Genomic DNA, 14,557 nt, shown 5'->3' with positions numbered 1-14,557 from the left:
CAGCACCTCTAACAATGCAGCACTCCCTCAGCACAGCATTGCACTGTCAGCCTAGGTTACGTACTCAAAAGTGGCACTTGAACCCACCATTCAGAGGGAAGAGTGCTACCAACTGAGCCAAGCTGTCACCTTTGTGTCATTATAATGGCTGAAGTACATTTTAACCTTTTCTGTGCGCTACAAGGTATAAAACAGAGGTAACAGAATTATTTCCAAGAGCCCACTAGTGAGCTTGATAAACAAACTGCAAAAGCAAAGTTGAAAACTAACAGCCTACACTTTCTACCCAGTCAAATCACTAAGATACAACATAGACCTAGGACAATTAGCAAGAACCTTTGGAACATAGTAATTGCTAGACGAGAGAAGACCAAGGTCCATCTAGTTACCTTCTACCATCCTGGTAGTTATGTGATACAATGAGAATGAAGTTGTCGACCAATCATAGCAATCGATCTCTATCAATTATTCTACAACAGACCCAGGAATGACACGAGGAAAACCCCAGTGGTGGAGAACTTTGGGAACCACAGGTCCAAAGTTACCTGTTCCTCCCGAGCATCCTACACTTAGCACATCTCATGTCTCAATTACCCAGATACTGTATCCCAAAAGGTTATTTTCCTTCTTAGCCATAAACAAATTGTATTCTTGTCACGTCCATCTTCTTACTCTATTACTCTCTGAAGAGATTCCCTTTTCCCATTTCCCCACGCACAGCGGGCTGCAATCCCCAATGAAGGTTTCCAGCCTTCCTTAATACCACTGTCAGCCCACTCCTATGAGATGTGCAAAAGAAGCATAGGAACATTCAACCCCTCCTCCCCACAACAATATCACAAGTAGATACTAGTTCTACAACCCAGTCACTAAGGACAATGGTTGCCAATGGTGACATTGGATACTCTTTGAAGATCAGCACTGCTAGCAAAAAGAAACACAAATCATATGGTTGGGGGGGTGGGGTTGGTGGGGACCAGGATCTGTGAATCAACAAGAAAAAATAGAACGGGAACATTATGTTATAAATTGGATAGCCAGGTAGTGAAGGATAAAATACTAGAGCCTAGTCTTCAGCTGCTTCCAAGCCTTTATTCACAGAACTCCACATTACACCCACACCACACCTTAGATCAGTTCTCTTATAAATGGATACAACAGAGTTCCCAATTGATAGGCACACCACCTGAGTACAATTAACACTAATTGATATAAATCACATGGAAACAATTAACACATTAGACTACATTTCCCAGAATACTTCACACCATATACAGGTATGGGGTACACTGCCTGCTTGGATACATCAATTTCTGCAGAGTACCTGAGACTCCGAGCTTCAGAACTGAATCAGTAGATTGACTTCTCACTCATTACCCTGTCCTTCTAACTCCCTCACTACCAGTACGTCAAAGTTCACAGCCAACTACTTTATTTTGTCTCCCCTTCTGCTTACAGAGGTTTGCGAATGGATTACCTGTACCAGTTTCAACCTGTCCAGACCAGTTGCATTATTGAAGGAGACCTTGGCAAGTCAGAATTAAGTCCCTTTTTTGTGCAGACCAACCCTCTCATTTTAGTGTTGCAAGTAGCAAATGGGTTCATAATATACAAAAGATATGTATACAAAATAACAGTCAGCGGTACCCCCAGTATGATATTATAATAGTTCAGGACGTAACAGACCTGAGAGGGATGAACAACCTACTCACAAAGTATAGGAGCAAGAGTAGGCCATTCAGCCCCTCGAACATGTTCCGCCTTTCAATTAGATCACAGCTGATCTGTATCTTGAATCCATTTACCCGCCTTGGCCCCATAACCCTTAATACATTTGCCTAACAAAAATCTATCAATCTCAGTTTTGAAATGTTCAATTGATTCAATTCAGTTTCAACAGCTTTTTGGGGGAGAGAGTTCCAGATTTCCACAATCCTTTGTGTGAAGAAGTGCTTCCTGAAATCACCCCAGAACGGAGGAGGTGCCTCCTCATTCTGGACTCCCCCACCAGAGGAAATAGTTTACCTCTATCTACCCTTTAATCATCTTAAACACCTCAATTAGATCACCCCTTAATCTTCTATACTCAAGGGAATACAAGCCAAGCATCGTGCTCTATTGGTAGACTTACGATTTATAGCATACCCGGTATTAGATCTTGGCCATGTTGTCAAGGGAGGGGGCTGAGGATATCTAATGTTTAATATCACGAAAAACAACCAGAGAAATGTATAAAGCTGTAGGGTTTTATTGATTCACAATACTCTCGGAGAATTAGAATCTCATTTGGGTTTATGCTGATCTAGCCGGCACAGAATCTCAGCGGGTTTGCTGGAGTGGAAATGAGTTTTCTCTGCAAGGTAAGCTTAGCAAAAAAACAACCCCCAATGCAGCACTCCCTCCCCACCACAGCCCATGGTGTCTTCTATCCTCTGTACGTCAGAGAGCTGTAACCTGAACAGCCAGTGTCTGTTCAAACAACAGGATCCTTTCACAGGCATAAGGGAGACAGTGACGGAGCCAACTCCAGTGTTTGGCAATAGAGTCGGAGACATTTATATCTCCTATTTTGCTTCTCGACCATTTAATACATATCACCGCATTGACATTTTTTATTTAACCGGGGACAACTCCCCTGCTGTTCTTCAAAATAATGCCGACGGGAGCTTTTGCATCCAGCTAAGACGGCAGACGGGGCCTCGTTTTAACGGTCTCATCGGAAAGGCGGCATCTCCCTCAGTGCTGCACTGAAGCGTCAGCCTAGAAGTCTCTGGAGTAGGGTTCAAGCCCACAACCTTCTGTCTCAGAGGTGAGACTGCTACCCACTGAACCACGGCTGACACCGAAGGACCTCGGACTGTCTGTATGGAAAATCCTGAGTGCAAATTTCGATCCTGCCTTCAATGTGCAGCCCCCTTAACATCTGCCTTTATGTTTTTTTAAGAAAGGCCCATCACTTCATTAGTTCCTGGATTATCCCCCGTCTGGCAAAGCAGGTGGGTGAGTTGTTGCTTATAGGAGCTGGAGGTCAGCCCACGCTCAGTCATGGAACTGCACGCGGTAAATAACTGATGGAACCTACAGGAGGAAGTGGCTTGAGAAATATAATGGAGATAATTTTCCAAGCATGTGCAACGACGACAACTTGCGTTTATATCATGCCTTTAACGTAATAAAAACATCCCAAGGCGCTTCATGGGAGGGTAAGCAGAAAAAAATTGACACCAAGCCACATAAGGAACCATTAGGACAGGTGACCAAAATCTTGGTCAAAGAGGTAGGTTTTAAAGGAGCGTCTCAAAGGAGGAGGGAGGGGCGGAGAGGTTTAGGGAGGGAATTCCAGAGTTTAAGGCCTAGACAGCTGAAGGCAAGGCCGCCAATGGTGGAGCGATGGAAATCAGACAGGCAGCAGAGAAGCTGGCTCACTGCTGGCGGATATCAGAAACCCATGGGCTTTTCCAGCGGGGCAAAGCTTCCTATGGCTGGTGCGTAGCCCGAGTATTGAGCCCAGTCATTCCCAATTCTTTGAATGAATAAATAAAATATAAAAAGAGGACAGAAAAGACAGACCCAGTCAAGATTCCAGTTGGGGCACCAGTCGATTTTAATAAACTGGTACTTGCGAAAACTGCGCGTAGGGAAAAAAAAACACTGTGGCTCGTTCTCCGGCCCCAGAATCACAGACACTGTACTCAGTAGGGACTTAACCTAATTCATGAAAGAACCAAATGTACTCCCTGCGCAGACAGGGAGCTTACAGGCAAATCTGCATTTGATTTTTGACGTCTTTCTCTCTTCGCCTCTCCCCCCCACCCCCCCCGCAAACCCTGCCCCCGCCTCGTAATTTTTGAAATGAAGCCCAGGTGTGCTGCCAAAAAAAAAGGGCGCAATGCCTCTTTAATGAAGTACAGTGGTTCTCGTCAAACGGGACGGTCTCCACTCTGCCCTGAGCACACTCCGGCCCCTTCACTTCCCCCCAGTGCAGACTAAACAGGGAAACAGATGGAGGCTTTCGATCCTCCAGAGCCTGTTTTTTTTAATCCCCCCCCCCCCCCGCCCCCAGCCATCAGTCCTTGTCCTGGAGCGCCCAGGGTCGGCTGCACACCTGTCACCTGTGCTCAGGGCCCAGTTTAACCTGCAGGCACAGCGGCCTGCTCCAAGGGTCAAAGTTGAAGCGAGAACATGTTTTTTTTAACTTCTTGGAATCGTTTCAAGGAGTATTTTTTTTTGCCTTCGGGGAAATATTCAGACAGATGTGCAGGAATGAACTGTACTTGTCGGGAATATTGCAATTTGTGACAACAGCAACTTGCATTTATATAGCGTCTTTAACGTAGTCGAGGGTCCCAAGGCGTTTCACATGAGCGTTATCAAACAAAATTTGACACAGAGCCACATGAGGAGATATTAGAACAGGTGGCCAAAAGCTTAGTCAAAGAGGTCGGTTTTTCAGGAGCGTCTTAAAGGAAGAGAGAGACGGAGAGATTTAGGGAGGGAATTCCAGAGCTTAGGGCTTAGGCAGCCAAAGGCACGGCCGCCAATGGGGTGGAGTGATTAAAATCGGGGATGCACAAGCGGCCAGAATTGGAGGAACGGAGAGATCTCAGAGGATTGTAGTGCTGGAGGAGGTTACAGAGATAGGACGGGGCGAGACCATGGAGCTGGGGTGAATTATATTTTTTTCCATGGGTAAAGGGGACTCCTTTGCATGGGAATGCGGTTTTATTTTATTTTAAGTGCCCGAACGTATCGAGATGAAACACCTCGGTGCTCGGAGAATGAAACACTTTCCCCATGTCAGCCACCCAGTGTCTGCATCCAGCCTTTCCAGGTTAGGTCTGGAACAGGTCATACGCAGGGTAAAGCTCTCTGAGCTCCTTCTGTGCCTTCGCTCCGACCTAATGGTAGCTTTATATTGCAGGCTCCTGTTTGTTCTGGAACTCAGCCTGCCCGCTAAGACATTCACCTCACCCACCCTGCCCCCCTTGATATGTATTGCACTTGTACGTTGCTAATTGAACAGCAGAGGGCCCCCTAATGGGAGCAAGTGCACTGTCGCAATTACACGACAGGCTCTCTTATACTGAATGTTAGATCCAGAGAGAGTTGGGTTACCAACCCTCCAGGATTGTCCTGGAGCCTCCAGGAATTAAAGATTAATCTCCAAGAAACTGCTGCGAACAATCCGGAGGAAAAATCACGGTGGCATTAAAAAAAAATGTGCGTTTTTAAAATTTTCTTTCAACATTTTTATTTTTTACTTCTAAAAATATTGGAGATGGGGTAAAAATAAAAAGGCTGTTTGACCGAGCGGGGCGGTTGGAGGCCGGTGGTCATGTGATAAAACCTCCAGGAATACGTCCGACCGGAGTTGGCAACCCTAAGAGGGAATGTTCCACAGAGTGCAAAATAAAAGCAGCCTTTACATCACCACACCAACTTGAGTGTTTATCCGACGTAACTAATGCCCCTCACCTTGTTCTCACACCCTTGCTCTCCTCTTACCAGTATCCTCCTCCCCTGTTGGTATTTTGCCTATTCCTCTTTGCCCCTTCATCCTGATGTCTGCATTCTCCTGCCCTCCCCCGTTTGTTCCCATTTCGATCCAAAAACAAATGATCTCAATCTGCCCTGGTGTATAATGATCACTGCAATGACCTCACAGATAGTGTATTACCTCCATGTAGAATTTGTTCTGGGGTCACTTGTGTCATAACAGCTTAGCAGCAGTACAGCATTTAAAAAAAAATTGATTCTTTCACCACAGACAAGCAAAATTTCAGCTTTATGTGTGGGATAATCTGGATATTACAAATGTCAAGTACAAGCACACACAGAGGCCCATTGTGTTACTGAGAGCAGCATGCCACACCCATGCTGTAACGTGCCCTGAAATTACGCACATGCTAAGGGCTTCCTCTTTATACAGAGAAATGATTTGAAACACTTTTGTGTGTCGAGAGGGACAGCAAGAGATAAATGAACAAGACTGGCAGGGACCCGCGTTATCACATTATATTATCCTCCTCAGGCACTTCAAAACATCAAGTCATACCTAAAGACCATAGCTAATGAGCACTTTGTACAAATAAATGTTTGTGCATACTTTTTAAAAGATGCTTTTTGCTTACCCATAATCTTTTTTAAAAATCATCAGTGTCTGTGTGAAAGCATCTGGGAAAGTGCTGCTGCACAGGTCCAATTGAGATGTTTAAGATGATTAAAGGTGTCGATGGAGTAGATAGAGAGAAACTATTTCCTCTGGTGAGCGAGAACAAGTGGGCATAACCTTAAAATTACAGCTAGGCCGTTCAGGGGCGATGCCAGCAAGCACTTCTTCACACAAAGGGAAGTGGAAATCTGGAACTCTCTCCCTCAAAAAGCTGTTGAGGCTGGGGGTCAATTGAAAATTTCAAAACTGAGTTTGGTAGATTTTTGTTGGGTAAGGTTATTAAGGGTTACGGAACCAAGGCGGGTAAATAGAGTTAAGATACGGATTAGCCATGATCTAATTGAAATGGTGGAACAGGCTCGAGGGGCTGAATGGTCTCTTTCTGTTCCTATGTTTCAAGACAAAAGAGGCACTATCTCATATTTTTTATTCAGCGAGTAACTTTTATTATATTTAATTGCCTCAAACATATTTATCAGACCGATCATTTGGGCAAATTATAACCTTGCAGCTCAGTCATCACAGAGTTTTGTGGTGCCACAGTGGAATGAGATATTTAACGTTTAATGCCTCTTTTTATGTTAAATAGCTGTTGCAGTGTAATGATGTGATTGGAAAGTGCGATTTCAAACAAGAAGCACCACAGTGTTCAGCGTAAAGCAGCAGAGGCTCCCATCGCGGAATGAGCAATCAGTGCTGTGTGGGCCTCGCCAACAGTGACTGTAAGATGTCATCCGTGGCTGCTCTGTGGTAGCACCCTTGCCTATGAGTCAGACGGTTGTTGGTTCAAAGTCCCACTCCAGAAACTGGAGCACATAATCCAGGCTGATACTCCCAGAGGGAGTAGTGCAATGTCGGAGGTGCCATCTTTTGGATGAAACCGAGGCCTCGTCTGCCCTCTCAGGTGGACGTTGAAGAACCCACGGCACTATTTTGAGGAAGAGCAGGGGAGTTCACCCCAGTGTCCTGGCCAACATTTATCTCTCAACTAACATCACTAAAACAGATGATCTGGTCAGTTATCTCACTGCTGTTTGTGGGAGCTTGCTGTGCGCAAATTGGCTGCCCGTTACCCATATTACAACAGTTTCTACATTTCAAAAGTACTGCATTAGTTGTAAAGCGCTGAAGTCATGAAGGACACTATATAAATGCAAGTTTTTCTTTCTATCTTTCTTTCTCACGCATGCAGCAGGTGGTCTTTCAGGTAACAGGAAGTACACCCGAGTCAAAAATGCACACACACACACACATACACATACATATACTATTCTCTCCACTAAACATAGACAAGGCCACTGGTTGTCATGGAAAGCGATTGGAAACATGGTGACAGTCCCGACATTTGCTTGATTCAGGCAAATCAGGCTAATTCCTCGAGCCCAAGCTATCGGCAGAGAAACGCACTCAGAGATCGCGGGTCACTTAATAATAGTAATCGCACAATGTAATCACATTCTGCGTAAAGCATTTTGGAATGTTTCTGAGAGGCATGATAAGATGCGAGATAAATATGCAAGTTCTTTCTTTCATCGTTTTGGAGTGAGGCAAAAGGAACTCAGGACATTTATTTATTTAAATCCCTTCCCAAATTAAAAAGGGGAGAAAAGTACATACATTGCAACAGTACTAAGATTGATAGATTTTTGTTAGGCAAAGGTATTAAAGATTACGGAACCAAGGCAGGTAAATGGGGTTAAAATACAGATCAGCCTTGATCTAATTGAATGGCGGAACAGGCTTGAGGGGCTGAATGGCCTACTCCTGTTCCTATGTTCCTACGTAGGAGTCTAATAAAAGATTTTATCTCCTAATTCTTTCAATCCTTCCATCTATGAAATTTTGCATCAAACCTGGGGAAACAATTTGGATTTAGCATAGGAGCAACAAAACCTTTGTATCAAGGACCGCTGATGTGGCTGTAATTGGAAAGCAAGTGCGATGAGTGGGTATTGTGTAATAAACTTCTCTTCAGTCAGGAGGCCGAAAAATCCACCCCTCCCTCACCCCTCCTCCTCACCCCCAGTGCACGATCACTCGAGGTGGTGCTTCAGGTGCCTCACTGCCATCAGGTAGGACTTTGTACTGAGCTAACTGCGCCGAGGGGTTAATGTCTCCAGGGGTAGCCAGCATCAGGTGTTGTGCGCTGACTGCCTGATCAAAAACATATGCTTGGCACAGGCTGCCAGCGCCTTTTCTGACTTAGTCACGACATCTAGGAGTTAGTTCACCAGCTCTGCCAACAATGAACTTCTTGTTTCGGTTAGTAGAGAGGGAGAGAGAAAAAAAATGCAGCTCACGAGAAGATCAGAGGAATCCTGTGCTTAACTGAGTGCACCCTTCGCTCTAGTAACCTGTGAAGTGTTAGCAAGACTGGCACGTCCAATGTAAAACCCGGGCATTTAGTTTAGCCGTGGGTTGGACGTACAATAATTGGGCTTTCAGCAAATGTCTGTTTGTCTGATTATTACTCTCCTGTTTTTCACTTTTTGAAGCTTTCTTTTAAAAAGGAGCTCACTATGTTTTTGTTTAAAATAAAGTTTTCACTAAAGGAGATCGGCCTCGCAGGAAGTTGGCCACCATTTCGTGAGGATGATCCCGTGCCCATTAACCTAGCGAAACCCGCTGACCTCACACATGCTCCACCCAGATTCAAGATCTCAGGAAAAGTTGCTAGACTGGAAGCTAAATATTTGGTCAATATATGGCAAATATTTAATTCCCCGCTAAGTTATCCTCAGATTGTAATCAACTTGATTAACAATGTGCAGCTCGGAAATGTGGCTTGATAGAAAGAGGCCAGTGGGTAACTCAGTTTAAGGACTGCTGCAACCTCCTGGCATTCACATACCAAGACCTTATAATGTTACCTCACTTTAACCTCGACTCCAGGTAACACCACATGACCCAGGTCACATCTTAACCTGGAAATGGTTTCTGCATCATCACGTGGGTGGGGTTCCATGTACCATTGCTAGGATGAAACAAAATCAGGCAGATGACTTGGATTAGTATAAGTAGGCTACTGGAAAATAAAGCAAGTGCTACCTAAAAGAAAACAAATGCGTTTTCTTATCATTCAGCTTGTTGGATGAATGTTGCCCAGATGAGAGTTTTCACTGGATACCAAGCATATGGAACTATCCCAATGGGCTAAATCGAAAACCACTGGCAAACACCATCTAGTGGAAAATATAGTATCAAAGGGCCAAAGGGGTGGAACAATATTGATGGGACTAGAAGTACTGAGTCCTGTACTGGAGAGCACCAATTACACAAAGCACTACTGAAGGACCATAAAAGAGTTAGAATGGGGAAAAGAATGATGGTAATTTCGACTTTGGGTGATGGTATAAAACAAGTGATATCAATTCAGTCGCCTGTTTTACACCTGGATTGTGTTCAGAATATCTGTCAGGCTAGTCTCTGACCACTGATTCGAAAGCAAGAGACGCACAGATATGGAAAGCACTGAGGCACCCCATTAAGTAGATAAAAGTCTGCCTTTTGTAGCATTGAGAGTTTGGTGGCTGTCCTGTAGAATATCCTTTCAAGGCTAAAATTGTGTTGAGCAGTCCAAACAATCTTATTGTTCCATCAGTCACATTCTTATGTGTGCGCCATTCTAAATCTCCAAGGCGCTTGCAAGATGCTTTACCGGATCTCAATGGACTTCCGACTGGTTCCCGAATTTTAAGCCTACCAGCTAACACGGAGCGATAATCATTTTATATTTGGATCGTTCTTTGTACGTACTATTTTGCTCACACAAGAAGGATCTGGTAAACCGTGGCATTCGAAACTAAACAACAGCAAGAAGTCAAGAAAATCTGAAAGTATTTATTTAGGGGACTAGCATGGGGGGATACTGGAAAACTGTCCTGTCACCTTTTAGACTTGGGTTCAGATCCAGCCCTGGCAGAGGGGATGGAAAGGGGATTATTCCTTGAAAGAGTCCACAAGTGGAGGGCAATTGGCCACTTCTCAATTTGGTTCCCAGTGGACAAAAGGCCAGGCCACAAGACTGCCCAGAGCTCAGCTCCAATTTGAGCAAAGCAGGCTTTGAGAATCAATGAGAACGGAGGGTAGGGCAAATGACTGGTGCTGGTAGAAGGCTCTCATCTGAGGCTGAGGTGCACTGTCAGCGATGCTACTGCAGAGGAAAGCTCTGCACCGCATTTGGCCTGTGCCATATCCGACCTGCATTACTGATTGCGGTGGCTGGCCGTCCATTTTTCCCTGTCAGTCACCTCTCAACTCACCAAGAACATGCACAGTTCAAGTTCCTAGCAAAGCTGTGGAACACATGTGTGTACGGATGTACAGGAATGTGCAACTGGGTCTGCTAGTAGTTTTATTGGTTCTTACTGCTGCGTTGATCCGATCTTGGGTCGAGCCAGGAGGTTGTCTTGGTTTTGTGGTTGGTGAAGTAAGTTTCTCCCTCAGGTGTCACTGCTTGTTCCCACCCTTCAGGCATTGGCCCTGTTTAAATGGAAACACCACGAGAATCACCCATGAGTCTGCTTCTAATTTCGAGAAATTTGTGCAAAAAAACAACTACTGACAGTGGAACCTTAACCAGCAATTCTGATCGATATCAAAGATTAGATTTCTCCTTCCCCAACCAACGAACTACTGCATAAAATACATCTGCAGACTGCGGAACTTCTGCAAAATCCAGAATAGCTACTTCAACAGGACAATGTTAGCTGCATTTTTTGTAGTTGAAATGATCATTAGGGGGTGGAAGTTCCTTTAGGCCAGTTTTAGAGCCTGTGCATGGACTGTGTGCCCTAAACAGTAGGCCCGAGACCAGCCGGAAATTGGGCCTCGGGCCTCGGGCCTCAGTGATGTTATTTGGGCGAGCTGCCGGTGCCTGTTGCTCCTCTACAGGCAGCTCGTCTATTTGAAGAGGATGTATGCCAGGCTGCTTGCCTGGCCACAGCGGCCTGAAGATAAGTCCCGGGAGGGGGCGGTGAAGTGGCAACAGGGGCTGGGGGGGCGGTGGGGGGGTGGGGGTGTGGGGTGGCTGTGATTGGCGGCAGTGGGGAGTCAGAGGAGCACTCCTGCTGCTCCTGGCTCCTGCTCCGCTCAGCGGTATCCAATTTCGGCAAGGGGGCCTAAAACAGGCAGTAGGCCCCTCATTTACATGTGTAAGGGGGCCTAGCACCTGTTTTAGGCGACCACTAGGGACACCTAAAAAATGGCCCAACCCAATATCGGGCCGAAAATCTTTCAGCTCTATTTTGGGTGCGGGACGTCAGTCCCCGAAATTGGGCCTTCGTCGCGCCCATTTTACGCCTGGAAAACGGGCACAACGAGGTCCAATTTCCATCCCTATAAGTTTTCTAAGAAAGACCTTCAGTAGCTCTAGCAATAGAGCGTCAATTCCTATTCCAACAGCCTAGCTATAATTTCCAAACTTTATGTTCCTTTGTGGGGTTGGGTTTCCCGGTTCTTGGTTGGAGAGCCAGATTGAGAGGACTGACCGTAAAGGGTTGGAGGAAAGGAAGCTGTGCATTTTGTTGCCAACATTGAAGGAGTGTCTACAGACAGTCTGAGGCCTAGACTGCTCCAAGTTTCCAACTGGAGGACAGCAGCAAGACTAAAAAGGTAGAGAAAAGGATACACAGAGTACTTTTTTCAATTAAAAAAATACAACGGGCCCAACTTTAACTCTCTCCCCACCCCCCCCCCTCCAACCTCACCCCCACAGCCTGCAATTTTAGTCGGAGGCCCGAGAGGGGGAAGCAGTGATGGGGCTTCCCACCCAGGCCATACCTTCCGGGAGGGGGCTGGTGGCCACTGGATTAACAGTACAATGCTTCGATGCAAAGGATGCCGGGATATTCCGTGATTGCAGAGTTTGCTCGTCGTGAGGGGGATGTGGGTGAAGTGAGATTTTACCAGTGCCTGAGGTGGAAACGCCCTTCCAGTGTGAGTTGTTCTAATTTACTGACCTCCTGGAACGGACAAACCTTTTAGCAGTGTTTACTGGGACATGAAGCTGAACCTGGACCAGTTAACTGAGGAGCTCGCGCCGTGATTTCCAGGCTACCATTCGTCCATGTTGGACCTCTCTGACCCTTCTGACTGCTGTACTATTTCAGGACTGGTTAAACAAGCATTTCTAGTTCTTCGAAGTTGGCAGAACTATCGGGAAACTGCGCTCTTTAACCCTTTACACGTCTTTGATCATTCATGACGCACCCTCGTGAGTAGTGTAGGAGGGGACGCTCGCCTGGATGTCCGTTCCTGTCTGTAGAGACAATAAAATAGACACAAAGGATTTGTCTATAATTAGTGTGCTCATTGCACTGAGTGAGAGAGGGGATTCAGTGATTTTTGAAGATGTGTGGAGTTACGTAAAGGAAAGGAGAATCTCCCCTTCTCCCCAGTGTATTAATGGTTATTTCAGCAGCTACCGTTTCAAATGAAAACAGGCATTGTCACCTCATCCTAATGAAGGGACATTAACAACTTAAAGCATCTACTTACAGTGTACACTTCAGGCCTGATTTTAACCCTATCCGCTTGGCGGGAATGGGGTGGATGGCTGGTTAAAATGGCGGTCGGGTGCTTGCCGTTGCATTCGCGCCCACTGCCATTTTAACCCCTCCTTTTCCGGTCACAGGGAAGTCGCCCGCCACAGGCAGGTGAGGGCCTCATTAATATTTAAAAGTTGGGGTCCGATGACGTCATTCAGACCCAGACGTAATTTTGACTATGGGTTCCATAAGGCACGCGAGGCCAGATGAGGACCAGGTAAGTTTAAAGTTTTTATGGCTACACTGTGGGCCAAGAGGAGCAAGAGTGTTCCTCCTGACTCTAGAAGGAAAACTTGGGCCTTCTCTGCCCCCAATCTTCCCTTCCCCGTCCCCTGATTGTGATCACCTCCGGACACACCCCCACATCTCACCACTTACCTAATGTCAGGGAACCGTTCCTTCGGGTCCCCGATGGCAGCCTCCTGCTGCCCAATATCCCGCTCTGAGCCCACCGGCCTGGCAGCAGATGAGCTGAGGCAGGTACAGAGACGGGCGATGTTACGGGGGTGGAAGTAGTCTTGGTGATGGTTCGGGTGGAAGTCTGATCTCCGAAATGGCAATGAGACCCGGCAATTAAAATGGCCCAGGTCTCACGCAGTTATTGGCACTTCCCGCTTGGCCTGGCTCCCACAGGATGCACGCCTGCCCTGAGCTAAAATCGGGGCTTTTTGAGTAACTATCACCTCAGTTTATAAACAATTTGCATTTATATAGCGCCTTTAACATAGTAAAATGTCCCAAGGTGCTTCACAGGAGCGTTATCAGGCAAAATCTGACACCGAGCCACATAAGGAGGTATTAGGACAGGTGACCAAAAGCTTGGTCAAAGAGGTCGGTTTTAAGGAGCGTCTTAAAGGAGGAGAGAGAGGCAGAGAGGCGGAGAGGTTTAGGGAGGGAATTCCAGAGCTTAGGGCCTAGGCAGCTGAAGGCACAGCCACCAATGGTGGAGCGATTAAAATTGGGGGTGCGCAAGAGGCAAGAATTGGAGGAGCGCAGAGATCTCAGAGGGTTGTAGGGCTGGAGGAGGTTACAGAGATAGGGAGGGGCGAGGCCGTGGAGGGATTTGAAAACAAGGATGAGAATTTTAAAATCGAAGCGTTCCCAGACCGGGAACCAATGTAGGTCAGCGAGCACAGGGGTGATGGGAGAATGGGACTTGGTGCTACTTAGTATACGGGAACCAGAGTTTTGGATGAGCTCAAGTTTATGGACGGTGGAAGATGGGAGGCCGGCCAGGAGAGCATTGGGATAGTCAAGTCTAGAGGTAACAACGGCGTGGGTGAGAGTTTCAGCAGCAGATGAGCTGAGGCAGGGGCGGAGACGGGCGATGTTACGGGGATGGAAGTAGGCGGTCTTGGTGATGGAGCGGATATGCGGTCGGAATCAAGAAAATCTTTAACCCATCTTTACCAAATCCGCATTAAACAGCTTCTAATGATTCCACAATGATCAGACCTGAAGCTTAACTTGAACCGTGAGAGGGCAATTACTCCAGCCTGCCAAGTGTTACCCATTAGGAGTTACAATCACTCTGGTTCAAAAATATGACCCACCACCCTTCACCCCACCAGAAAATGGCTGGAGATCTCTGGATGCTATCACTCCCAGTCTTCACATGCAGCAGAATGCAAGAAAATCAATTCAAAAAGATGCATTGAACACACTAACACACTTCATAAATTCCATCCCGCCCTCTCATAGGGATATTGAGAGGGGGCTTTGGATTCAGTGGTCCACTATTATAAATACTCCAGTCCTGTCCAAGCTTCCAGTCCTATTGCGTGGAGATCTTAGAGGCCACAAGGGCCTTGTCAGGACTGGCAGTGCTTTGGGATCC

At 46.3% G+C, this 14,557-nt stretch overlaps 1 protein-coding gene across 2 annotated transcripts in view; it reads right to left on the bottom strand.

Moving 5' to 3' along the window:
• The window catches only part of wwtr1 (WW domain containing transcription regulator 1), a 130,248-nt gene that overhangs the window by 20,856 nt on the left and 94,835 nt on the right, over positions 1-14,557 (bottom strand). Inside the window, exon 3 of one of the 2 annotated variants that reach the window (XM_067994999.1) lies at positions 10,541-10,654. The exons of the other annotated variant lie outside the window; for it this stretch is intronic. Within the exon in view, the coding sequence (XP_067851100.1) occupies positions 10,541-10,654 (114 nt within the window). The remainder of the gene's footprint in view (positions 1-10,540; positions 10,655-14,557) is intronic. 2 annotated transcript variants of the gene reach the window in all.

This window comes from Heptranchias perlo, chromosome 13 (assembly GCF_035084215.1).
Source record: "Heptranchias perlo isolate sHepPer1 chromosome 13, sHepPer1.hap1, whole genome shotgun sequence".
NCBI lineage: Eukaryota > Metazoa > Chordata > Chondrichthyes > Hexanchiformes > Hexanchidae > Heptranchias > Heptranchias perlo.
Note: the sequence above shows the minus strand (reverse complement) of the source record. Positions and strands in the feature narration are given on the sequence as shown.